The 26,030-nt window shown below is 36.0% G+C and overlaps 2 protein-coding genes and 1 long non-coding RNA gene across 4 annotated transcripts in view; 2 read left to right on the forward strand and 1 right to left on the reverse strand.

Annotated features, from left to right (window-relative positions):
* On the forward strand, nucleotides 1-25,194 carry si:cabz01007807.1. Its single transcript, XM_035149611.2, has 37 exons — nucleotides 1-148; nucleotides 291-338; nucleotides 1,215-1,280; nucleotides 1,426-1,482; nucleotides 1,697-1,765; nucleotides 2,469-2,522; nucleotides 2,606-3,616; nucleotides 3,797-3,916; nucleotides 4,007-4,093; nucleotides 4,217-4,279; nucleotides 4,383-4,442; nucleotides 4,570-4,605; nucleotides 4,687-4,749; nucleotides 4,835-4,885; nucleotides 4,964-5,032; nucleotides 5,239-5,307; nucleotides 5,405-5,512; nucleotides 5,991-6,047; nucleotides 6,212-6,277; nucleotides 6,682-6,735; nucleotides 6,861-6,920; nucleotides 8,349-8,390; nucleotides 8,474-8,524; nucleotides 8,613-8,714; nucleotides 8,787-8,906; nucleotides 21,520-21,591; nucleotides 21,675-21,725; nucleotides 21,814-21,915; nucleotides 21,988-22,107; nucleotides 22,199-22,294; nucleotides 22,378-22,422; nucleotides 22,520-22,594; nucleotides 23,181-23,249; nucleotides 23,348-23,387; nucleotides 23,480-23,537; nucleotides 23,763-24,099; nucleotides 24,262-25,194. The coding sequence occupies exons 1-37, from the start codon at nucleotides 131-133 to the stop codon at nucleotides 24,664-24,666; spliced, it is 4,071 nt and encodes a 1,356-aa protein (XP_035005502.2). The 5' UTR covers nucleotides 1-130; the 3' UTR covers nucleotides 24,667-25,194.
* LOC118102728 overlaps nucleotides 23,991-26,030 on the reverse strand; it is a 5,001-nt gene continuing 2,961 nt past the window's right edge. Inside the window, exons 2-3 of the long non-coding RNA XR_004694738.2 lie at nucleotides 24,295-24,551; nucleotides 23,991-24,125 (exon numbers count right to left, since the gene is read on the reverse strand). This is a non-coding gene — a long non-coding RNA (uncharacterized LOC118102728). The remainder of the gene's footprint in view (nucleotides 24,126-24,294; nucleotides 24,552-26,030) is intronic.
* si:cabz01007802.1 overlaps nucleotides 25,710-26,030 on the forward strand; it is a 10,690-nt gene continuing 10,369 nt past the window's right edge. The window contains exon 1 of one of the 2 annotated variants that reach the window (XM_035149181.1): nucleotides 25,710-26,027. Coding sequence is in view for 1 of the 2 variants with exons in the window: in XM_035149180.1 (XP_035005071.1) it covers nucleotides 25,827-25,887 (61 nt within the window). In the remaining variant the exon portion in view is untranslated. The remainder of the gene's footprint in view (nucleotides 26,028-26,030) is intronic. The other variant, XM_035149180.1, reaches the window with a different exon arrangement.

A 26,030-nucleotide genomic window follows, 5' to 3' on the forward strand; every position in this document is an offset into this window, starting at 1 on the left:
TGAGTCGAACCCGCAGATGATGATTTGACGGAGTCGAAGACAAACTGATGGGAAACGAACGTCCTGATTCAGCGGGTTAATCTCCTCCGAGGACTGAAACCCATGAATCTTTGATTTGATATCACGAACCATGAGGGGAGACGCTGTGGTGAGTTGGACTGTGGGACTCGAACCCTCGTGGCAGAGGAAGCTGTGATTTCACCTGTTGTCCCTGTTTGAAATGTGAAAGTTGTCTCGTGTGGTGTTTCCTCCTGTTTGTTCCTCTCGTGTCTCACACACATGCTTCTCAGGAGAACGTCGCAGCTGAGACAGAAGGAGCATCTGCGGAAACACAACCTGTGAGTAACTGTTGGGAGGTGAACTCATGTTGGGAGGTGAACTCATGTTGGGAGGTGGACTCATGTTGGGAGGTGAACTCATGTTGGGAGGTGAACTCATGTTGGGAGGTGGACTCATGTTGGGAGGTGGACTCATGTTGGGAGGTGGACTCATGTTGGGAGGTGAACTCATGTTGGGAGGTGAACTCATGTTGGGAGGTGGACTCATGTTGGGAGGTGGACTCATGTTGGGAGGTGAACTCATGTTGGGAGGTGGACTCATGTTGGGAGGTGGACTCATGTTGGGAGGTGGACTCATGTTGGGAGGTGGACTCATGTTGGGAGGTGGACTCATGTTGGGAGGTGAACTCATGTTGGGAGGTGGACTCATGTTGGGAGGTGGACTCATGTTGGGAGATGAACTCATGTTGGGAGGTGAACTCATGTTGGGAGGTGAACTCATGTTGGGAGGTGGACTCATGTTGGGAGGTGGACTCATGTTGGGAGGTGAACTCATGTTGGGAGGTGGACTCATGTTGGGAGATGAACTCATGTTGGGAGGTGGACTCATGTTGGGAGGTGGACTCATGTTGGGAGATGAACTCATGTTGGGAGGTGAACTCATGTTGGGAGGTGAACTCATGTTGGGAGGTGAACTCATGTTGGGAGGTGGTCATTTCATATTTTCAGTACTAATGCAGATATTTGTTTTCTTTACCAAAAATCAGATTTTCATTAGTTTGTGACCTAAATTGAAGACGTATGGTCAATATACTAATCTGTAATTTTTTTATTTTGTTATTTAGTCTAAATAACAGATGTCTTACCTGCACAGTGGGATTTGAACTATATTGATTTATGAACTTGATGATGATAAAGAGTTTGTTTTCTTTGCAGAGAGTCGTGACGTTACGACAGATGCTGAAAAAAGCTTCTCAGAACTCGTTCCCTCAGCAGTACACGGTGAGCGGCTTCACACACAACACAAAGTGTCTCCACCCCCCCCCCCTGACCCCCCGCTGAGCCTGCAGTGTGTCCTCGTCTTCTCCAGTCGGGAGATGAAAGTGGACTAAATAGTGACAGTTGAATTCTCTCTCTCTCTCCTCAGACTCTTGTTTCATCGCCCTCGGATTCCAGTGGGTCGTCTGTGAACGAGCCTCAGAAGGTGGGAACTGAAACCAGCAGCTTTCAGCTCGGTGCAGTGTGATGAACTGTGTGTGTGTGTGTGTGTGTGTTATTCTAAGACACTCCCAGTTATGTTGTGTTTGTTTGAGCCGAGAGGCGACAGCAGGACTCGGTTCTACAGTTGAGTCGTGAGCGCTGTCAGATTTTAGTTCACGTTTCTGTTTCATAAACATGTTTTTGTGTTGTTGACGCAGGACGATGAGCCGGCTGATGTCTCAGCTGCTGCTTCAGATGGGACGGACGATAACCAACACTCGGGACAGGTGAGGTTCAGCATGAAAGACACGCGGTTCTGCTCCAAAACCATTGACACCAGTTAAACGCGTGAACTGGGTCGTTGTTAAGTCGCAGCTTAAGGTTCAAACAGCCGTGTTTTATCAACTCAAATCCTCCTCTTCCTCACAACGGCTTGAAGAGGGAGGAGAATCGTCATCTTCCTCCCGCAGCACAAGTTAAACCTGCAGCCGCTCGCGTTTCTTTCTCTGATCAACAAAACAATCACGCGATTCAGGAAGTGCCGTCCTGAAGTCTTTTCAACGTGGAGGTGTGTTTGTGTACGAGCAGCCCGACTCGACCTGAAACGACACCAACAACAATCTGCCACAGCTCTTGAATCAGCTTCAGCTTCATAATGACTCTTACTCCAGTTGTTGACGTCGGCTCAAATAGATTAAAGTAATAATCAGATTGTTTGACAGTAATTTATTTATATTGTAAGGTTTCACCACACTGTGAAAAATAGGTGTCTTTGTTTTGACAAGTGCCAAAACCTACATTTCAAGATTCCTCTTGTGCACGCTGCACATTTCTGCTGAGTCACGCTGTCATTCTTACACAATGTGGAACAGGAAGTGCTTCATTGAAGTATGAAGTTTGTTTCAGATGCTGCTGACCTCATTCCACAGTCTGTCAGCCGTGGAATCTAACACCTCTCCCTGTTCTGTCTTCCCCCACCGTCCTTATCAGAATGGAGTCCATGTGGATCCGGCCAGAATGAACCCGTTTTATGCTTATTACTTGGTACGTACTTTAAAGAGTTGTAAAACCACATAAGAGATCAACCTTTTGAGCGAATTCCTGACATGTATGTGTTCTACCGTCAGGAGTCGGGCAGCAAAGGTCACGTAACGGAGAACGTGGAGAGGGAAGCTTCCGAGGGAGCGAACCTGTACAACATCTTCGTCCCTCCACCTGAATTTCAGAGCTCACCTCTGGATCTTCAGCCCGAGATTCACGGAGAGGAACCTGAGAACGACCTGTTCCCGCCCTTCGTTCCCAGCCACGTAGAAAACCTGCTGCACACAGCGACAGCGACCCGAAAGGAATCTGCCGATGGTCCTCATCACGAGGAAACCTTAATCTCACCGGACTTATTCAACGTGAACCCGCAAACCGAGAACATCTCCAGAGCCTCGCACTCCGAGGGGGGGGGCTTTCTCCAGGCTGCTGAAGGAGCAGCTCCAGCTGAGGAGCTGAACCTCTTTGTGGATCCTTTCAAATCACCTCCACACAAGGTGGATGATCTGCTCCAGTCTTCACAGCCCAAAGTGGGGAATCCGTTTTATACTGGTTCCACAGATGAGGCAGATTTGTTTCCTACTAAAAGTGGGGAACTTTTCCATATGAGCCACAAACAAGATCCCTCCACCGGAGACTTTGACCTTTTTAACACGTCATACAAGGAAAATCTGGATGTGTTTTCATCTCCATCTACAAACACCTTTGACCCGTTCTCAAGCCCGGTTGAAAGGAATTTATTCCAAGATGTCTCCGGTCTGGACGACCCATTCGGAGCAACTCCTTCAAAACAAGGTGACCCTTTCCAAGAGGTTTCAAATGGGACTCCAGACCTCTTCAGTCCACTTCCCTCCAACAGCAGCACCGGATTCTCTCCACCGTCGCTCAACAGTACGTCAGAAACGAAGCGGGACATGCTGTCGTCTCCAGATCTCTTCAGGGCAACGCCATCAGACTCTCTTCCAGCCATCCAACCAAATTCCTCGAGCAGGTCACATGACCTCGTCCTGACAACGCCTCAGGGAACCAAGCATTCTATTCTTCATCCGACTCCCTTCAGTCAGGCCAGAGGTCTGTCTCCCGCTGAGATGACTCATGTACGTAAGAGGTGTCGTTCAGTATGTAGACAGCTACACAAACCAGTGTTAAATACTCACACACTGGACTTTAACTGGGTGTCTCTAGATCCCAGTGTCACATGATCCGTCGACAGCGTGCGATAAGACACGTTCTGATTTATATCATCTTTTATTTCCTCTTCACGATTCAACTTGCAGCTTCAGTCCTTCAAACGTCCACCGAAGCCACTTCCCCGAAGTCGACCGCAGAGGAAAGAGAAGCCACAGATCCCAGAGCTACCACCAAAACCACAAGTGCCACCCCCCACTTTAAAGCCTGTATGCAAAGAAAAGATTGATCTGTTTTTAGAACCTGGTCTTTAAGCTTTCTGTCCTAACTCTTCTTTGTCTTTCTTGTATCGTGTTCAGGTTGAACCTGAACCCGCTGCTCCTAAAACACCTCCTAAACCAGCTTTCAGGCCGCTGCCTGTTGTTCGCCGCAAACCCAAAACTCCAGTACGTCCGTTAAATTAGATGAGCACGCAACATTTATAATAATTCAAATAGTCCTGTTTGGAACGTGTGTAGTTATTAGCATACACTGCAGAAAGATCATTTTTCATTAAGTCTCTTTTACAGGAAAGTCAACCAGTGAACTCTGAGAACTACGTCGTCTTGGAGGACATCCTGCTCATTGGACAGGTCCGTCTTCACAACAGAAAACGTGTGTGTGTGTGTGAGATTCTTCCTTGATTAATTACATGTATCTGCATAAAGCTGAAGCTCTATTCAAATCCCCAAACAGGAAATGTGTGTGGAAGACTGGCCTGAGGACAGTCCGCAACTTAACCCTGAATTCAGACCAGTAAGAAATCACTTTAAAAGTTTATTATATGTTCTAGTATATTATCAGTTTCTCACTAATAGTTCAGAATGTCTTTAATGCTAATGAATGTCTCAGCTCATGAATTATATATTTCTTTTCCTTCAAGTCTGGAAGGTTAAGACTGCGGCGAGAGTCCCTGAAGGTAAGAGACGGATCCTTTCTCTAGTTGACACCGTTTGTTTTTAAGTGTAGAAAAAGAAAATATAGAAGCTTGAACTTTCAGGTGAAGATGGACTATGACGGAGGAAGTGGCGAGGACCAGGACGCTTCTGGAAATCAGAGCAAGGTAAAATCGGACTCATCACCCAATGATTAACATTAATATATTTTCTAGAGTATAACCTCATGTTTTGTACAAACATCTATTCCAGAAAAGGGACAAGAAGTTCAGAATGTCCCTTCTGTCCAGAAGAGGCACAAAGGTAAGTCAGTGACTGTGAAAGCGTCTCTGCTTTGCGTGTGCACGTGTCCGTACGATGCTTCTGCTCTTTACTCTGCAGGATAAGTTTCCTGACCACACGAAAGAGGGGAGGAGCCAGACACTCACTGCCCCCCAGAGGTCATCCAAGGTAACAGTCCTCGTGTCTGGAGTCCTTGTGTCGCTAAGCATTAACATGTCAATGAGTTAGAAGATTGTGTTTTGTTTTATTTTAGACAAACAGGCCACCTGCTGCTTTTTCTATTGCAGAGATCGAATAGAAATATAATCTGTTCAGATACATGGAGACAAAAGAACAATGTGCTCAGTTTAAAAGTGAGTGCTTCCATCTCTCAGGAATATTTCTCAGAAGAGCAGCTGGCTGCAGCGGAGAACGAAGATGAACTGAATGGGCTGGACTACAGAGTATGATTTATTATTATCTTCTGAGTCTCCATATTTATGAACAGGATTAGTAAATGGAAAATGGTTTCATAATGTTTCTGTCGTTTTCAATCACCAGAAGAAACCTCTGAAGAACAAAGTGACTCAGCTGCTGAGAAGAGCTTCCACCATGTCTGCAGTGCGGGGGGGAAAGAGCGCAAGCGAATATTCACCTAATGAAACAAAGGTTCGTCATCTAAAGCATGTCTTCTATTTAAATGGCCATGATCTTTACACCATGTTATGTGACCGCTTCATCTCAATAATAGAAGTGTAACGTTTTCTCTGTAATTTCTTTAATGAACCTTTTATTTCACGTTTCTGTATCTCTGCTTTATCGCTCTGTGATTTTCTTTTAAATAGTTTCCTATTATTCATTATTAACTTGTAAAGCACCTTGTTAGTGGGTTTGAAAGGTGCTATATAAATCAAATATATTATTATTAATATTTTGACCATCTGCAGCTCAAACTGTTTGGTTTTATAACTGTATGCATGAGGAAAACTGCAGAAAGCAAATTCATTCACATCCTAACGTCAATGCATTTAAAGGAGTATTAGGTTGGTTTTAGTTTGTATATACAACAGTATTAGTTTGTTATTTGCTTTCTTTAGGACAAACATGACCAGTTTACATTTTGAATGCAGTGTCTCTCTGTTTACAGGCGACGGTGTTGGGCGACAGTGAAGCTGAGGACGGAGCAGAAGCTCAACATGACGAGGTGAAACCGTTTTACTGCTAAATAACGATAAGTGTTCCAATGCTTAGAATAAAGCAGCTAACTTTCAATACAATAAAGATTTTAATCTTTTTTTAAGCATTTAAAGGAAAGTCATTTGAATATTGTGACATTTATTTTTAAAATACTGTCTTTTGTCTCTCTAGAAGAAAAAAAACAAGATGAAAATGAAGTTTGTGCCACAAAGAGGATTCGCCACCACGGTGCCGAAGGTATCAGACTTTCACCGACTTCACTTTATTTCCCACAAGTTTTCATCAAAGTATCATTTCATCATGTGACAGTTTTAAATAAGAAACACTGTCAACACTCGTCAATAAACAGTCGAAGGCCTTCGTCCGGAATCAATCAGACTTTATTGATATTTAGTTATTTCCTAAAAATAAAGTGTAACACAAAGAGCTTGACATAGAAACGATCCCACACAATTACACATATACACACATTTATACACACATTTACCCACAAGCACACATACAAAGCAAGGGCTTAATAGAGAACCGAGAAATAAAAGACACCGGCAGAATTAATATCTAAAATACAAAATAGCAAAATGAAATGAAGGAAAATATAAAGAAAATAATGGAATAAGTCCATTTAAAATGTTTTTCTACAGACGGATGATGAAGTGAAAGGTGCGACTGGATACACTCCACAGAAAGGATCAAAGGTAGCATCGTACATTTGAGTGTGTAAAGTGTATTTGTACGATATGTGCTTTGATTGATGACTGCTACATGTAGTAACTGGGTTTTCGATCTCATTCTGCGACGTGTTCTCTTACATCACTCGAAGGGTCGTGCGTTTGAGGACGGAGAAGAGATCAAAGGCTTCAGTCTTCAGTCAACAAGCAAGGTAAAAAAAAACAACACTGACTTTCACACAGCTTTAATGTGTAGTTTGGAGGATTTTATCCGTTTTTTGATACCAGACTGTGTTTGGTACCAACCAATGACTATTTTAGCATATTTTAAACGACATGCTAAACTATGACCTAAAATCGTCCGAAAAATCATAAAAAGTCATAGGTTAGCATGTTGTTCGAAATATGATGAAAAAGTCATAGGTTAGCATGTCGTTTAAAATAAAATAAAAAAGTCATAGGTTAGCATGTCGTTTAAAATAAAATAAAAAAGTCATAGGTTAGCATGTAGTTCTAAATATGATAAAAAAGTCATAGGTTAGCATGTTGTTCTAAATATGATGAAAAAGTCATAGGTTAGCATGTTGTTCTAAATATGATGAAAAAGTCATAGGTTAGCATGTTGTTCTAAAAATGATGAAAAAGTCATAGGTTAGTATGTCGTTCTAAATATGATGAAAAAAAGTCATAGGTTAGCATGTCGTTTAAAATAAAATAAAAAAAGTCATAGGTTAGCATGTCGTTCGAAATATGATAAAAAAGTAATAGGTTAGTATGTCGTTCGAAATATGATGAAAAAGTCATAGGTTAGCATGTCGTTTGAAACAAAATAAAAAAGTCATAGGTTTGCATGTCGTTCTAAATATGATAAAAAGTCATAGGTTAGCATGTCGTTTGAAACAAAATAAAAAAGTCATATGTTAGTATGTCGTTCTAAATATGATAAGAAGTCATAGGTTAGCATGTCGACTTTTGCATCATTTTTTGGACATCAAATTTGCAATGAAAATTTTACGTAGCTATATATTTATATTTAAATTCACGTCTCTTACTTTCTTCTTTCATGTTACATCACATTTTTCACGACTCACTATGTCTTGACAATTATTCGACATATTCTTGTCTCTTACACATTTGGACTTTTTTTGTAAATTTTTTTGCCCTACTTGAAATGACATTTTCACGTGTTACTATACTTTCAAATGTTTTACTTTCATTTCATATATTTTGTAGGCCTCACTATAAGAATTGAGACGACAACAAAATATAACATTTATTTGGGAAAACTTCTGTAAAAAAGGCCTAATTTCTTTTAATCCGGGATTTGGAAGAGTGAGTTATTCAGATCATCCTTCACACTGGTTCCAGTGAGCAGCCCCTGGAACACAAACATAAACAGTTAAAATATCCACAGTACAGAATGGTATACAACAGATAGCATGTGAGGAGGAGTGTATATTATTTTAGGATTCATATTAGGATGTATATATTAGTATTTACATTCTTGAGAAGTTTTATTCTTTACTGTTTGTCAGAAAAAGGGGAAGATATTGTGACAGTTGCTTCTATGCAGCAGGGTTTTCAAAGTAAATGCTCCTGACTTGCCAGCCAGGTAATAACTTGTTTGAAATATGTTTCAGGAAACAGATGAAGATTTCTATGGATATGACGACTTCAAACCTGTGAGTTTCTTTTCTCTCAGTTTTGTCATCGAACCTTTTATACCCTGTTTTCACCGATTGGGCTTTTTCCTCCTCATCAATAGAAGAAACCAGCAAAGATGAGATTCCCGCACAAGAGTCATCGAGGCTCGAAGGTAAGTGTGATTTTTTTGTCGTGTAGTTGTCGCTGATTCTGCTGAATTTGTCTTTTTCACTAATTTCTCTGATGCTGTGGTGAATTAGGAGAACGTGCTGGATGAGGCCACTTCTCAGAGAAAGAAGAGCAGCTTGTCGGCCGAGGAGTTGGATGCGGATGAACTCTACGGGATGGAATACTCCAAACAGGTATTTTATAACTACAACCAGTATTTCATCACTTTGTCATGATACTAATAAACTCTTTGTTGCTCTTATCAGAACAAATCCAAACATAAAGGTTTGAAGACCCTTCAACCCAAAGCTAAGACGAGCTACGATACAGCCAGACAGAGTGAGACGATGGCACGGAGCTACCACACGCCGCAGCAGGCATCGCATGTACGCTCAACGTTGGTTTGATGCCCGATGTAAACATTCGTGCATCAAGTCGTGTCGTTTGAAACAAAATAAAAAAGTCATAGGTTTGCATGTCGTTCGAAATATGATAAAAAAGTCATAGGTTAGCATGTCGTTCGAAACAAAATAAAAAAGTCATAGGTTAGCATGTCGTTCGAAATATGATGAAAAAGTCATAGGTTAGTATGTCGTCCAAAAAATCATAAAAAGTCATAGGTTAGCATGTCGTTCGAAATGATGAAAAAGTCATAGGTTAGCATGTCGTTCGAAATATGATAAAAAAGTCATAGGTTAGCATGTCGTTCTAAATATGATAAAAAAGTCATAGGTTAGCATGTCGTTCGAAATATGATAAAAACGTCATAGGTTAGCATGTCGTTTAAAATAAAATAAAAAAGTCATAGGTTAGCATGTCGTTCTAAATATGATGAAAAAGTCATAGGTTAGCATGTCGTTCGAAACAAAATAAAAAAGTCATAGGTTAGCATGTCGTTCTAAATATGATGAAAAAGTCATAGGTTAGCATGTCGTTCGAAATATGATAAAAAAGTCATAGGTTAGCATGTAGTTCTAAATATGATGAAAAAGTCATAGGTTAGCATGTCGTTCTAAATATGATAAAAGTCATAGGTTAGTATGTCGCTTCAAATATGATAAAAAGTCAAAGGTTAGTATGTCGTTTGAAATATGATAAAAAGTCATAGGTTAGTATGTCGTTTAAAATAAAATAAAAAAGTCATAGGTTAGCATGTCGTTCGAAATATGATAAAAAGTCATAGGTTAGCATGTCGTTTAAAATAAAATAAAAAAGTCATAGGTTAGCATGTCGTTTAAAATAAAATAAAAAGTCATAGGTTAGTATGTCGTTTAAAATAAAATAAAAAGTCATAGGTTAGCATGTAGTTCTGAATATGATAAAAAGTCATAGGTTAGCATGTCGTTGAAATATGATAAAAAGTCATAGGTTAGTATGTCGTTCTAAATATGATGAAAAAGTCATAGGTTAGCATGTCGTTCTAAATATGATAAAAAGTCATAGGTTAGCATGTCGTTGAAATATGAGAAAAAGTCATAGGTTAGTATGTCGTTCAGAAATATGAGAAAAAGTCATAGGTTAGCATGTCGTTCGAAACAAAATAAAAAGTCATAGGTTAGTATGTCGTTTAACAAATAAAAAGTCATAGGTTAGCATGTCGTTCTAAATATGATGAAAAAGTCATAGGTTAGCATGTCGTTCGAAATAAAATAAAAAAGTCATAGGTTAGCATGTCGTTCTAAATATGATGAAAAAGTCATAGGTTAGCATGTCGTTCGAAAAATGATGAAAAAGTCATAGGTTAGCATGTCGTTTGAAACAAAATAAAAAAGTCAAAGGTTAGCATGTCGTTCTAAATATGATAAAAAGTCATAGGTTAGCATGTCGTTCGAAATATGATAAAAAGTCATAGGTTAGTATGTCGTTCTAAATATGAAAAAAAGTCATAGGTTAGCATGTCGCTAAATATGATGAAAAAGTCATAGGTTAGCATGTCGTTTCAAATATGATGAAAAGTCATAGGTTAGCATGTCGTTCTAAATATGATAAAAACATAGGTTAGCATGTAGTTCTGAATATGATAAAAAGTCATAGGTTAGCATGTCGTTCTAAATATGATAAAAAGTCATAGGTTAGTATGTCGTTTAAAATAAAATAAAAAGTCATAGGTTAGCATGTCGTTCTAAATATGATGAAAAGTCATAGGTTAGCATGTCGTTCTAAATATGATAAAAAAGTCATAGGTTAGTATGTCGTTCTAAATATGATAAAAAAGTCATAGGTTAGCATGTCGTTCTAAATATGATGAAAAGTCATAGGTTAGCATGTCGTTCAAATATGAGAAAAAGTCATAGGTTAGCATGTCGTTCGAAACAAAATAAAAAGTCATAGGTTAGCATGTCGTTCGAAATATGAAAAAGTCATAGGTTAGCATGTCGTTGAAATAAAATAAAAAGTCATAGGTTAGCATGTCGTTCTAAATATGATGAAAAAGTCATAGGTTAGCATGTCGTTCGAAAAATGATGAAAAAGTCATAGGTTAGCATGTCGTTTGAAACAAAATAAAAAGTCATAGGTTAGCATGTCGTTCTAAATATGATAAAAAGTCATAGGTTAGTATGTCGTTCTAAATATGATGAAAAAGTCATAGGTTAGTATGTCGTTTAAAATAAAATAAAAAAGTCATAGGTTAGTATGTCGTTCGAAACAAAATAAAAAGTCATAGGTTAGTATGTCGTTTAAAATAAAATAAAAAAGTCATAGGTTAGCATGTCGTTGAAATATGATAAAAAGTCATAGGTTAGTATGTCGTTTAAAATAAAATAAAAAGTCATAGGTTAGCATGTCGTTCGAAAAATGATGAAAAAGTCATAGGTTAGTATGTCGTTCGAAATATGATAAAAAGTCATAGGTTAGTATGTCGTTTGAAATATGATAAAAAAGTCATAGGTTAGTATGTCGTTTAAAATAAAATAAAAAAGTCATAGGTTAGCATGTCGTTCGAAATATGATAAAAAGTCATAGGTTAGCATGTCGTTTAAAATAAAATAAAAAGTCATAGGTTAGTATGTCGTTTAAAATAAAATAAAAAGTCATAGGTTAGCATGTAGTTCTGAATATGATAAAAAGTCATAGGTTAGCATGTCTTCGAAATATGATAAAAAGTCATAGGTTAGTATGTCGTTCTAAATATGATGAAAAAGTCATAGGTTAGCATGTAGTTCTAAATATGATGAAAAAGTCATAGGTTAGCATGTCGTTCGAAATATGAGAAAAAAGTCATAGGTTAGCATGTCGTTCGAAATATGATAAAAAAGTCATAGGTTAGCATGTCGTTCGAAACAAAATAAAAAAGTCATAGGTTAGTATGTCGTTCGAAACAAAATAAAAAAGTCATAGGTTAGCATGTAGTTCTAAATATAATAAAAAAGTCATAGGTTAGTATGTCGTTCGAAAATGATGAAAAAGTCATAGGTTAGCATGTCGTTCGAAACAAATAAAAAGTCATAGGTTAGCATGTAGTTCTGAATATGATAAAAAGTCATAGGTTAGTATGTAGTTCTAAATATGAGAAAAAAGTCATAGGTTAGCATGTCGTTCTAAATATGATAAAAAGTCATAGGTTAGCATGTCGTTCTAAATATGAGAAAAAAGTCATAGGTTAGCATGTCGTTTGAAACAAAATAAAAAAGTCATAGGTTAGCATGTCGTTCTAAATATGATAAAAAGTCATAGGTTAGTATGTCGTTCTAAATATGATGAAAAAGTCATAGGTTAGCATGTCGTTCGAAAAATGATAAAAAGTCATAGGTTAGCATGTCGTTTGAAACAAAATAAAAAGTCATAGGTTAGCATGTAGTTCTGAATATGATAAAAAGTCATAGGTTAGCATGTCGTTCGAAATATGATAAAAAGTCATAGGTTAGTATGTCGTTCTAAATATGAGAAAAAGTCATAGGTTAGCATGTCGTTCTAAATATGATGAAAAAGTCATAGGTTAGCATGTCGTTCTAAATATGAGAAAAAAGTCATAGGTTAGCATGTCGTTTGAAACAAAATAAAAAGTCATAGGTTAGTATGTCGTTCTAAATATGATAAAAAGTCATAGGTTAGCATGTCGTTCTAAATATGATGAAAAAGTCATAGGTTAGTATGTCGTCCAAAAATCATAAAAGTCATAGGTTAGCATGTCGTTTGAAACAAAATAAAAAGTCATAGGTTAGTATGTCGTTTGAAACAAAATAAAAAGTCATAGGTTAGTATGTCGTTCTAAATATGATAAAAAGTCATAGGTTAGTATGTCGTTCTAAATATGATAAAAAGTCATAGGTTAGTATGTCGTCAAAAAATCATGAAAAAGTCATAGGTTAGCATGTCGTTTGAAACAAAATAAAAAAGTCATAGGTTTGCATGTCGTTCGAAAAATGATGAAAAAGTCATAGGTTAGCATGTCGTTCGAAATATGATAAAGTCATAGGTTAGCATGTCGTTCGAAACAAAATAAAAAAAGTCATAGGTTAGCATGTCGTTCTAAATATGATGAAAAAGTCATAGGTTAGCATGTCGTTCGAAAAATGATGAAAAAGTCATAGGTTAGTATGTCGTCCAAAAAATCATAAAAAGTCATAGGTTAGCATGTCGTTCGAAATATGATGAAAAAGTCATAGGTTAGCATGTCGTTCGAAATATGAGAAAAAAAGTCATAGGTTAGCATGTCGTTCGAAATATGAGAAAAAAGTCATAGGTTAGCATGTCGTTCGAAATATGAGAAAAAGTCATAGGTTAGCATGTCGTTCAAATATGATAAAAAGTCATAGGTTAGCATGTCGTTCGAAACAAAATAAAAGTCATAGGTTAGTATGTCGTTCTAAATATGATAAAAAAGTCATAGGTTAGTATGTCGTTCGAAATATGATAAAAAAGTCATAGGTTAGCATGTCGTTCGAAACAAAATAAGTCATAGGTTAGCATGTCGTTCGAAATATGAGAAAAAGTCATAGTTAGCAGTCGTTAAACAAAATAAAGTCATAGGTTAGCATGTCGTTCTAAATATGATAAAAAGTCATAGGTTAGTATGTCGTTCGAAAAATGATGAAAAAGTCATAGGTTAGTATGTCGTTCTAAATATGATGAAAAAGTCATAGGTTAGCATGTCGTTTAAAATAAAATAAAAAAGTCATAGGTTAGCATGTCGTAAAATAAAATAAAAAGTCATAGGTTTGCATGTCGTTCTAAATATGATAAAAAGTCATAGGTTAGTATGTGGTTAAAAAAATGATGAAAAAGTCATAGGTTAGTATGTCGTTTAAAATAAAATAAAAAGTCATAGGTTAGCATGTCGTTCGAAATATGATAAAAAGTCATAGGTTAGCATGTCGTTTAAAATAAAATAAAAAAGTCATAGGTTAGCATGTCGTTCTAAATATGATAAAAAGTCATAGGTTAGCATGTCGTTCTAAATATGATAAAAAAGTCATAGGTTAGCATGTCGTTCAAACAAAATAAAAAGTCATAGGTTAGCATGTCGTTCTAAATATGATAAAAAAGTCATAGGTTAGTATGTCGTTGAAAAATGATAAAAAGTCATAGGTTAGTATGTCGTTTAAAATAAAATAAAAAAGTCATAGGTTAGCATGTCGTTAAATATGATAAAAAAGTCATAGGTTAGCATGTCGTTTGAAACAAAATAAAAAGTCATAGGTTAGCATGTCGTTCTAAATATGATAAAAAGTCATAGGTTAGTATGTCGTTCGAAAAATGATGAAAAAGTCATAGGTTAGTATGTCGTTTAAAATAAAATAAAAAAGTCATAGGTTAGCATGTCGTTTGAAATATGATAAAAAGTCATAGGTTAGCATGTCGTTTAAAATAAAATAAAAAAGTCATAGGTTAGCATGTCGTTTGAAATATGATAAAAAAGTCATAGGTTAGCATGTCGTTTAAAATAAAATAAAAAAGTCATAGGTTAGCATGTCGTTCGAAATATGAGGAAAAAGTCATAGGTTAGCATGTCGTTCGAAATATGATAAAAAAGTCATAGGTTAGCATGTCGTTCGAAATATGAAAAAAAGTCATAGGTTAGCATGTCGTTCGAAACAAAATAAAAGTCATAGGTTAGTATGTCGTTCTAAATATGATGAAAAAGTCATAGGTTAGTATGTCGTTCGAAATATGATAAAAAGTCATAGGTTAGCATGTCGTTCAAACAAAATAAGTCATAGGTTAGCATGTCGTTCGAAATATGATAAAAAAGTCATAGGTTAGCATGTCGTTCGAAACAAAATAAAAGTCATAGGTTAGCATGTCGTTCTAAATATGATAAAAAGTCATAGGTTAGTATGTAGTTCGAAAAATGATAAAAAAGTCATAGGTTAGTATGTCGTTCTAAATATGATGAAAAAGTCATAGGTTAGCATGTCGTTTAAAATAAAATAAAAAAGTCATAGGTTAGCATGTCGTTCGAAATATGATAAAAAAGTCATAGGTTAGCATGTCGTTCTAAATATGATAAAAAAGTCATAGGTTAGTATGTCGTTCGAAAAATGATGAAAAAGTCATAGGTTAGATGTCGTTCTAAATAAGATAAAAAGTCATAGGTTAGCATGTCGTTGAAATATGATAAAAAGTCATAGGTTAGCATGTCGTTTGAAACAAAATAAAAAGTCATAGGTTAGCATGTCGTTCTAAATATGATAAAAAGTCATAGGTTAGTATGTCGTTCGAAAAATGATGAAAAGTCATAGGTTAGTATGTCGTTTAAAATAAAATAAAAAGTCATAGGTTAGCATGTCGTTTGAAATATGATAAAAAGTCATAGGTTAGCATGTCGTTTAAAATAAAATAAAAAGTCATAGGTTAGCATGTCGTTTGAAATATGATAAAAAGTCATAGGTTAGTATGTCGTTTAAAATAAAATAAAAAGTCATAGGTTAGCATGTCGTTGAAATATGATAAAAAGTCATAGGTTAGCATGTAGTTCTGAATATGATAAAAAGTCATAGGTTAGCATGTTGTTCGAAATATGATAAAAAGTCATAGGTTAGCATGTCGTTCTAAATATGATGAAAAAGTCATAGGTTAGCATGTCGTTTAAAATAAAATAAAAAGTCATAGGTGTAAGTCATAGGTTAGCATGTAGTTCTGAATATGATAAAAAGTCATAGGTTAGCATGTCGTTCTAAATATGATAAAAAGTCATAGGTTAGTATGTCGTCAAAAAATGATAAAAAGTCATAGGTTAGCATGTCGTTCGAAATATGATAAAAAGTCATAGGTTAGCATGTAGTTCTGAATATGATAAAAAAGTCATAGGTTAGCATGTCGTTCGAAATATGATAAAAACGTCATAGGTTAGCATGTCGTTTAAAATAAAATAAAAAAGTCATAGGTTAGTATGTCGTTTAAAATAAAATAAAAAGTCATAGGTTAGCATGTCGTTCTAAATATGAGAAAAGTCATAGGTTAGCATGTCGTTCGAAATAAAAAAAAGTCATAGGTTAGCATGTCGTTGAAACAAAATAAAAAAGTCATAGGTTAGTATGTCGTTCGAAAAATGATGAAAAAGTCATAGGTTAGTATGTCGTTCTAAATATGATAAAAAAGTCATAGGTTAGCATGTCGTTTAAAATAAAATAAAAAAGTCATAGGTTAGCATGTCGTTCTAAATATGATAAAAAAGTCATAGGTTAGCATGTCGTTCGAAATATGATAAAAAGTCATAGGTTAGCATGTCGTTCTAAATATGATAAAAAGTCATAGGTTAGCATGTCGTTCGAAACAAAATAAAAAAGTCGTAGGTTAGCATGTCGTTTAAAATAAAATAAAAAAGTCAAAGGTTAGCATGTCGTTCGAAATATGATAAAAAAGTCATAGGTTAGCATGTCGTTTAAAATAAAATAAAAAAGTCATAGGTTAGCATGTCGTTCTGAAATATGATAAAAAAGTCATAGGTTAGTATGTCGTTTAAAATAAAATAAAAAGTCATAGGTTAGCATGTCGTTCGAAATATGATAAAAAAGTCATAGGTTAGCATGTAGTTCTGAATATGATAAAAAAGTCATAGGTTAGCATGTCGTTGAAATATGATAAAAAGTCATAGGTTAGCATGTCGTTCTAAATATGATAAAAAGTCATAGGTTAGCATGTCGTTCTAAATATGATGAAAAAGTCATAGGTTAGCATGTCGTTCTAAATATGATAAAAAAGTCATAGGTTAGCATGTCGTTCGAAATATGATAAAAAGTCATAGGTTAGCATGTCGTTCTGAATATGATAAAAAGTCATAGGTTAGCATGTCGTTCTAAATATGATAAAAAGTCATAGGTTAGTATATCGTCCAAAAATCATAAAAAGTCAGAGGTTAGCATGTCGTTAAATATGATAAAAAGTCATAGGTTAGCATGTAGTTCTGAATATGATAAAAAGTCATAGGTTAGCATGTCGTTCGAAATATGATAAAACGTCATAGGTTAGCATGTCGTTTAAAATAAAATAAAAAGTCATAGGTTAGCATGTCGTTTAAAATAAAATAAAAAAGTCATAGGTTAGCATGTCGTTCTAAATATGATGAAAAAGTCATAGGTTAGCATGTCGTTCGAAATATGAGAAAAAGTCATAGGTTAGCATGTCGTTCGAAACAAAATAAAAAAGTCATAGGTTAGTATGTCGTTCTAAATATGAAAAAGTCATAGGTTAGCATGTCGTTCAAATAAAATAAAAAAAGTCATAGGTTAGCATGTCGTTCTAAATATGATGTAAAATTCATAGGTTAGATGTCGTTCGAAATATGATGAAAAAGTCATAGGTTAGCATGTCGTTTGAAACAAAATAAAAAATCAAAGGTTAGCATGTCGTTCTAAATATGATGAAAAAGTCATAGGTTAGTATGTCGTTCTAAATATGATGAAAAAGTCATAGGTTAGCATGTCGTTTGAAATAAAATAAAAAAGTCATAGGTTAGTATGTCGTTCGAAAAATGATGAAAAAGTCATAGGTTAGTATGTCGTTCGAAATATGATGAAAAAGTCATAGGTTAGCATGTCGTTCGAAACAAAATAAAAAAGTCATAGGTTAGTATGTCGTTCGAAACAAAATAAAAAGTCATAGGTTAGTATGTCGTTTAAAATAAAATAAAAAGTCATAGGTTAGCATGTCGTTCTGAAATATGATAAAAAGTCATAGGTTAGTATGTCGTTTAAAATAAAATAAAATGTCATAGGTTAGCATGTCGTTCAAAATATGATAAAAAGTCATAGGTTAGCATGTCGTTTAAAATAAAATAAAAAGTCATAGGTTAGCATGTCGTTAAAATAAAATAAAAAGTCATAGGTTAGTATGTCGTTTAAAATAAAATAAAAAGTCATAGGTTAGCATGTAGTTCTGAATATGATAAAAAGTCATAGGTTAGCATGTCGTTCGAAATATGATAAAAAGTCATAGGTTAGTATGTAGTTCTAAATATGATGAAAAAGTCATAGGTTAGCATGTCGTTCTAAATATGATGAAAAAGTCATAGGTTAGCATGTCGTTCTAAATATGATAAAAAAGTCATAGGTTAGCATGTCGTTCGAAATATGATAAAAAAGTCATAGGTTAGCATGTAGTTCTGAATATGATAAAAAAGTCATAGGTTAGCATGTCGTTCGAAATATGATAAAAAAGTCATAGGTTAGCATGTCGTTCTAAATATGATAAAAAAGTCATAGGTTAGCATGTCGTTTGAAACAAAATAAAAAAGTCATAGGTTAGCATGTCGTTCTAAATATAATAAAAAAGTCATAGGTTAGTATGTCGTTTAAAATAAAATAAAAAAGTCATAGGTTAGCATGTCGTTTAAAATAAAATAAAAAAGTCATAGGTTAGCATGTAGTTCTAAATATGATAAAAAGTCATAGGTTAGCATGTCGTTGAAATATGATAAAAAGTCATAGGTTAGCATGTCGTTCTAAATATGATAAAAAAGTCATAGGTTAGTATGTCGTCCAAAAAATCATAAAAAGTCATAGGTTAGCATGTCGTTCGAAATATGATAAAAAAGTCATAGGTTAGCATGTAGTTCTGAATATGATAAAAAAATCATAGGTTAGCATGTCGTTCGAAATATGATAAAAAGTCATAGGTTAGTATGTCGTTTGAAATAAAATAAAAGTCATAGGTTAGCATATCGTTAAAATAAAATAAAAAGTCATGAGTTAGCATGTCGTTCTAAATATGATAAAAAGTCATAGGTTAGTGTCGTTGAAATATGATAAAAGTCATAGGTTAGTATGTCGTTCAAAATATGATAAAAAGTCATAGGTTAGCATGTCGTTAGAAAAATGATGAAAAAGTCATAGGTTAGCATGTCGTTCTAAATATGATAAAAAGTCATAGGTTAGCATGTCGTTTAAATAAAATAAAAAGTCATAGGTTAGCATGTTGTTCTAAATATGATAAAAAGTCATAGGTTAGCATGTCGTTGAAAATTGATAAAAAGTCATAGGTTAGCATGTAGTTCTGAATATGATAAAAAGTCATAGGTTAGCATGTCGTTTGAAACAAAATAAAATCATAGGTTAGTATGTCGTCCAAAAATGATAAAAAGTCATAGGTTAGCATGTCGTTCGAAACAAAATAAAAGTCATAGGTTAGCATGTAGTTCTGAATATGATAAAAAGTCATAGGTTAGCATGTCGTCGAAATATGATAAAAAGTCATAGGTTAGCATGTAGTTCTGAATATGATAAAAAGTCATAGGTTAGCATGTCGTTCGAAATATGATAAAAAGTCATGGGTTAGCATGTCGTTCTAAATATGATGAAAAGTCATAGGTTAGCATATCGTTCTAAATATGATAAAAAGTCATAGGTTAGCATGTCGTTCGAAAAATGATAAAAAAGTCATAGGTTAGCATGTCGTTTAAAATAAAATAAAAAAGTCATAGGTTAGCATGTCGTTCGAAAAATGATGAAAAAGTCATAGGTTAGCATGTCGTTTAAAATAAAATAAAAAAGTCATAGGTTAGCATGTCGTTTGAAAAATGATAAAAAAGTCATAGGTTAGCATGTCGTTTAAAATAAAATAAAAAAGTCATAGGTTAGCATGTCGATTAAATATGATAAAAGTCATAGGTTAGCATGTAGTTCTAAATATGATAAAAAGTCATGGGTAGCATGTCGTTCTAAATATGATAAAAAGTCATAGGTTAGTCGTTCAAATATGATAAAAAGTCATAGGTTAGCATGTCGTTCTAAATATGATAAAAAAGTCATAGGTTAGCATGTCGTTGAAACAAAATAAAAAGTCATAGGTTAGCATGTCGTTGAAACAAAATAAAAAGTCATAGGTTAGCATGTCGTTCTAAATATGATAAAAGTCATAGGTTAGCATGTCGTCTAAATATGAGAAAAATCATAGGTTAGCATTCAAAGATTCGATATGCGTTCAAATGATGAAAAGTCATAGGTTAGTATGTCGTTCTAAATATGATAAAAGTCATAGGTTAGCATGTCGTTTAATAAAATAAAAAGTCATAGGTTAGCATGTCGTTCGAAATATGATAAAAAGTCATAGGTTAGCATGTAGTTCTGAATATGATAAAAACAGGTTAGTATCGTCAAAAATAAAGTCAGAGGTTAGCATGTCGTTGAAATATGATAAAAAGTCATAGGTTAGCATGTAGTTCTGAATATGATAAAAAGTCATAGGTTAGCATGTCGTTCGAAATATGATAAAACGTCATAGGTTAGCATGTCGTTTAAATAAAATAAAGTCATTTAATGTCGTTAAAATAAAACACTAAATATGATGAAAAGTCATAGGTTAGCATGTCGTTAAATATAAAAGTCATAGGTTAGCATGTCGTTCAAACAAAATAAAAACATAGGTTAGTATGTCGTTGAAAAATGATAAAGTCATAGGTTAGTATGTCGTTCTAAATATGATGAAAAGTCATAGGTTACATGTCGTTAAATAAAAAAAGTCATAGTTAGCATGTTGTTCTAAATATGATAAAAGTCATTAGATGTCGAATATGATAAGTCATAGGTTGGTCTAATTGATAAAGTCAATTTGTTAGTATGTTAAATTATGAAAAAGTCATAGGTTAGTATGTCGTCCAAAAAATCATAAAAAGTCATAGGTTAGCATCTCGGTCGAAACAAAATAAAAAAGTCATAGGTTAGCATGTAGTTCTGAATATGATAAAAAAGTCATAGGTTAGCATGTCGTTCGAAATATGATAAAAAAGTCATAGGTTAGCATGTAGTTCTGAATATGATAAAAAAGTCATAGGTTAGCATGTCGTTCGAAATATGATAAAACGTCATAGGTTAGCATGTCGTTCTAAATATGATGAAAAAGTCATAGGTTAGCATGTGTTTAAAAAAAGTCATAGGTTAGCATGTCGTTCTAAATATGATAAAAAAGTCATAGGTTAGCATGTCGTTCTAAATATGATAAAAAAGTCATAGGTTAGCATGTCGTTCGAAAAATGATGAAAAGTCATAGGTTAGTATGTCGTTTAAAATAAAATAAAAAGTCATAGGTTAGCATGTCGTTTGAAATATGATAAAAAGTCATAGGTTAGCATGTCGTAAATAAAATAGTCATGGTTAGCATGTCGTTTGAAATATGATAAAAAGTCAAAGGTTAGTATGTCGTTTAAAATAAAATAAAAAGTCATAGGTTAGCATGTCGTTCGAAATATGAAAAAAGTCATAGGTTATGTAGTTCTGAATATGATAAAAAATCATAGGTTAGCATGTTGTTCGAAATATGATAAAACGTCATAGGTTAGCATGTCGTTCTAAATATGATAAAAAGTCATAGGTTAGCATGTCGTTCTAAATATGATGAAAAGTCATAGGTTAGCATGTCGTTCTAAATATGAGAAAAAGTCATAGGTTAGTATGTCGTTCGAAATATGATAAAAAAGTCATAGGTTAGCATGTCGTTTAAAATAAAATAAAAAAGTCATAGGTTTGCATGTCGTTCGAAACAAAATAAAAAAGTCATAGGTTAGCATGTCGTTCGTCCTGACTTGCCAACCAGGTAATAACTTGTTTGAAATATGTTTCTCAGGGAAGTTTCATGGGCGACAGGAACTTCCAGGAAACAGATGAAGATTTCTATGGATATGACGACTTCAAACCTGTGAGTTTCTTTTCGCTCAGTTTTGTCATCGAACCTTTTATACCCTGTTTTCACCGATTGGGCTTTTTCCTCCTCATCAATAGAAGAAACCAGCAAAGATGAGATTCCCGCACAAGAGTCATCGAGGCTCGAAGGTAAGTGTGATTTTTTTGTCGTGTAGTTGTCGCTGATTCTGCTGAATTTGTCTTTTTCACTAATTTCTCTGATGCTGTGGTGAATTAGGAGAACGTGCTGGATGAGGCCACTTCTCAGAGAAAGAAGAGCAGCTTGTCGGCCGAGGAGTTGGATGCGGATGAACTCTACGGGATGGAATACTCCAAACAGGTATTTTATAACTACAACCAGTATTTCATCACTTTGTCATGATACTAATAAACTCTTTGTTGCTCTTATCAGAACAAATCCAAACATAAAGGTTTGAAGACCCTTCAACCCAAAGCTAAGACGAGCTACGATACAGCCAGACAGAGTGAGACGATGGCACGGAGCTACCACACGCCGCAGCAGGCATCGCATGTACGCTCAACGTTGGTTTGATGCCCGATGTAAACATTACGCATCATTGTAAACCTGAGTTAAACTTGTTCTTCTGGCTTCATCTCTGCAGGACGACTTTGCAGAGGACGAATTCACAGGGAATCTTTCCACGAGTAAAGGAGAGATGTATTACAGTGAACAATATTTAGACGACACCTCCAAACCGGTAGTTCTCTCAACCTGATGTAGAGTTTGTTCTGCGTCTCTATTTAACAATGAAATTGATTGTCAAACCTTTTTTTGTAACAGAAGAAGACACTGAAACTCAAAGGCTTCAAAAAGCACAAGGCCAAGGTTTGTCACTTTAACTCATTTCTGATTGTAAAGACGGACAAGAGGAGCACGAGCTAACTTCTCCTGTTTGTGTTGTTTTGTGTTGTTTTCTCGGCAGAGCAAAGACAGGCCTCCAGAGTGGGAGGATCCACCTGGATTTACGTCGGGTGACTTCATGTCAGAGGCTGCAATGGTTCGTTCACACCTGTCGCCGTGGAAACGTATCGAGTGATCGGCCTAATATTCAGTATTCAATATTCAGTGCACTAATATCTATAGAGCATTAAATTAACATAAACATAATCAAGACTTAACTCAATGTATTTAGTTTGTAGTATTTGACCATATTTTAGACTTTTTAGACCCCGAGGAAACAAACGGTAGTAAAATGTTTCCCGTGTCCTAACGTTAAATAAACATTAATATAATTAAGAGCTGTTGAAAACAAGGTAAACTTGACTGAAGCTAGTTTACTGCATCGTGACTGTATCATTTGATTGACTTGTCATCACGCAGAGAGTTTTTATCAACAAGGATTTAAACAGGAAACGGTTTTGTCTGAGTTAATCTCCACAAGGTGCTGGTGAGAAAAGCTGTCGTTATCTTCTTCTCTATCGATCCTGATGAGACACTTTCCTGTAGACACGAGGCTGGAGAAGAAACACTAATACTAACAGACGGTGGAGAGAAATGTTTTGTTTTTTAGGATGAATCCTTCTGAGGAAAGTGAAATATTAACAAAGTGCTGTGGATGTGTTCTCTGGCTTCCCCTCGTGCAGGCCGAGTGGATGGCTGCTCAGCAGGATGAACGAGCTATGGCAGGTTTTCAGGATGAATGCGAGGACGGGGTCAGTTTCCTTTTTAACAATATCTTTTTATATTCTGCTCCATGTCCATGTGTCTCCTGTGAACACGTCAAATACTGTTTTCCCTCTTTTGGTCCCAGGACACGGACAGTTTGATGGAGTGGTGGAACACTGTGGAGCGTGAGTCACCGTCGGACTTGTTTAACGAATAGAAACAAAGGCCCGAGGATCATTTTAACGTCACGGACACATGTTGCTTGTTTGTATTTCAGAGTGGGACGAGTTGCCATCGGACGACGAGAACCGAGTCGTACATGAGGACGAGTCCAGGTACGTTTGTGTTTAGGAATCAGAGCCGGACTGATTTACATTTACTGGTTTTCTCTAATAAAGAAAAGTAATTGAAGCAGTTAAACCTTAAACTTTGTTTGATAACAACATCGTAGGAATCATCAACGGTCTTTTAACTAAGATTTGATTCTGTTAACTGTTGCCATGGTGATAGGGTGTAACGTGAGGATAACTTACTTTGCTCTACGTGTGTTTGGCTCCCAGGTCTTTCAGCGCCTTGGCGGACAAGGTCCACCGCGGCCTGCGAGTCTTCAACAAGGTCTTCACGGAGCGAGCCGAGGTCCTCTGGCAGTCCATCATCCTGCTCCACGCCATCACTGACGACATCAGCGACTTCCACAAGAAAGCCAAGGTCGCCGGCATCACCACCACCGCTGTGGGAGGGGTGGCGGCCATCGCGGGTCTGGCTCTGGCGCCCTTCACCTTCGGCGCCTCTCTGGTGATTACAGCTGTCGGCGTCGGGGTGGCGACGGCCGGAGGAATCGCTTCAGCCTCGGTAGCCATGTCTGATAACTCCAACAACATGCACGACAGGAAGAAGGTGAGTTGACACTGTGACCTCGAACCCTGGATGTGTACACGTGCAATACGGGAAGAAGTGTTAAGATCGTATATATCGATCTATTGGTATTAACTTTTCCCAAATATCCATGGTCTAGATTTTTTATATTTAACCCAAGGATGTGATATTCCTGACCACCAGGTGGAGATAGCGCTGAAGGAGTACGAAGGTCACCTGCTGGACCTGGGGAAGATCCTCCACTTTATCGATAAGGGCTTGTACAAGCTCCGCGGCCACCCTTTCCTCAGGTCGGGCACCCAGCACTACTCGGAGAACTGGGAGACTCGCAGGGCCGTCCAGATCATCAGCTTGGTCGACTCGCCCGTGATGCGAGCGACGGAGATCACGGACGGGGCCATAGCGTCGGTGCAGGGCCTCTTCAGAGGGATGGACAAGTTCTTCGTCAAAGACTCGCGGGAGCTGAAGAAAGGCTGCAGGAGAAAGGTGGTGGCTCAGATCAAGGATGTGGCAAATGTGCTGAATACGACGGTGGTGGAGCTCAACACCATCAGAGAAGAGCTGCAGGATGCAACAGGAAACGTGTGAGACTCAAGGTGGACACTTTGAGCGTAGATAGCTCTGTAAGATCAACAGCGCCCTCTGCTGGCTAAGTGAATGGTCCCACGTAGAATTACATTAATGTCAGACTCTGGACTTTGTCAGAAATGAGGGTAAAATCCAGTCCGAGTCAATAATGTGAAGATTTTAATAATAAAGAGAGGTATTGATTCAGCTTTGGATTCATATGTTTTCAGTTCACTGGTGAAAATAACAGGGAACCCTTGATTAGTTTGTATCATGTGATTTAAAGGGTGTGTGTGTATATGAGGTGTTTCAGATTATAACACTGTGGTCACAGATTTTTAAATGATTTGTCACCTTATGCATGAGCAGCACAAATAATAACAAAATGTATATAAACTCACAAAGATTGAATTTCTCGGAGGGCGACTGCATTGAGTTGTAATGTCGGTGGTTTTTATTATTTTTGTTGAATCTACATATTGGATATCGGTGTAATGAACTGCAGGTTTGAGACTTGGAAAATATTAAACTGATTTTTAAAAACTGATACTGACATTGTCTTAGTGGATTTACAATTTAACGTTTCGCTCAAATTAGCACATTGATTTGCTGAAATTAAACTTGTTTTTTTGTTCATTAAATAGAAAATGTTACAATATTCCTGTTTAAACAGAGTTATTTATCTTAAATGTATGATTTTATGTCATTGCTTCGTTATGTAATTGTTTTTTATGTCGGTGTGAAAGAGTTTAACATTATCTTTGTTCAACATAATGTTCATAAAACTTTACTCTTCAATCTTGAAGTATTTTTTTTAAAGGATTTCAGATAGATTATTTTCTCCTACTTTTTGAATTAAACTATTTAATATCTGCTTTTTCCCATTTGACTATTGAAATATCTGTAAATGTTCTGACTGGTTTTTGTTCCAGTTTTTTCTTCTATATGTTTGATTTTAACAATTTATTACAACATGAGTTTAACAATGAATTAGAAAGTGAAAAGTTTGAGACACGAGAAGAACATATTTACATGTAAATAACGAGTGAAGAGGCCACGCCCAGTATCACAGCTGATGTGAATGACAGCACAGGAAGGTCAAACTACTCCCAGCTGTGTGTGCGTGTTTTTAGTTGTGTTTGTTTGTGTGTTTAGTTGTTTGTGTGTGTGTATGTTTGCCTATGTGTGTGTCACATGTTGTTGAGCCTGTGTGTTGCATTGTGTTTCATGAAATCGGACCAGGTGAGTTTCTCTATTCTCACTCAGCTCCGCCTCATCAGGTTCTGGTCAAACCGGTTTGACTCCGTATCTGAAGGAAGTGAAGCTGTGTCGCTTTGACCCTGTTAACATCTGTGTTGTTGTTGTTGTGAGTCCGCACGGAGGTA

This window comes from Hippoglossus stenolepis, chromosome 23 (assembly GCF_022539355.2).
Source record: "Hippoglossus stenolepis isolate QCI-W04-F060 chromosome 23, HSTE1.2, whole genome shotgun sequence".
Lineage (NCBI taxonomy): Eukaryota > Metazoa > Chordata > Actinopteri > Pleuronectiformes > Pleuronectidae > Hippoglossus > Hippoglossus stenolepis.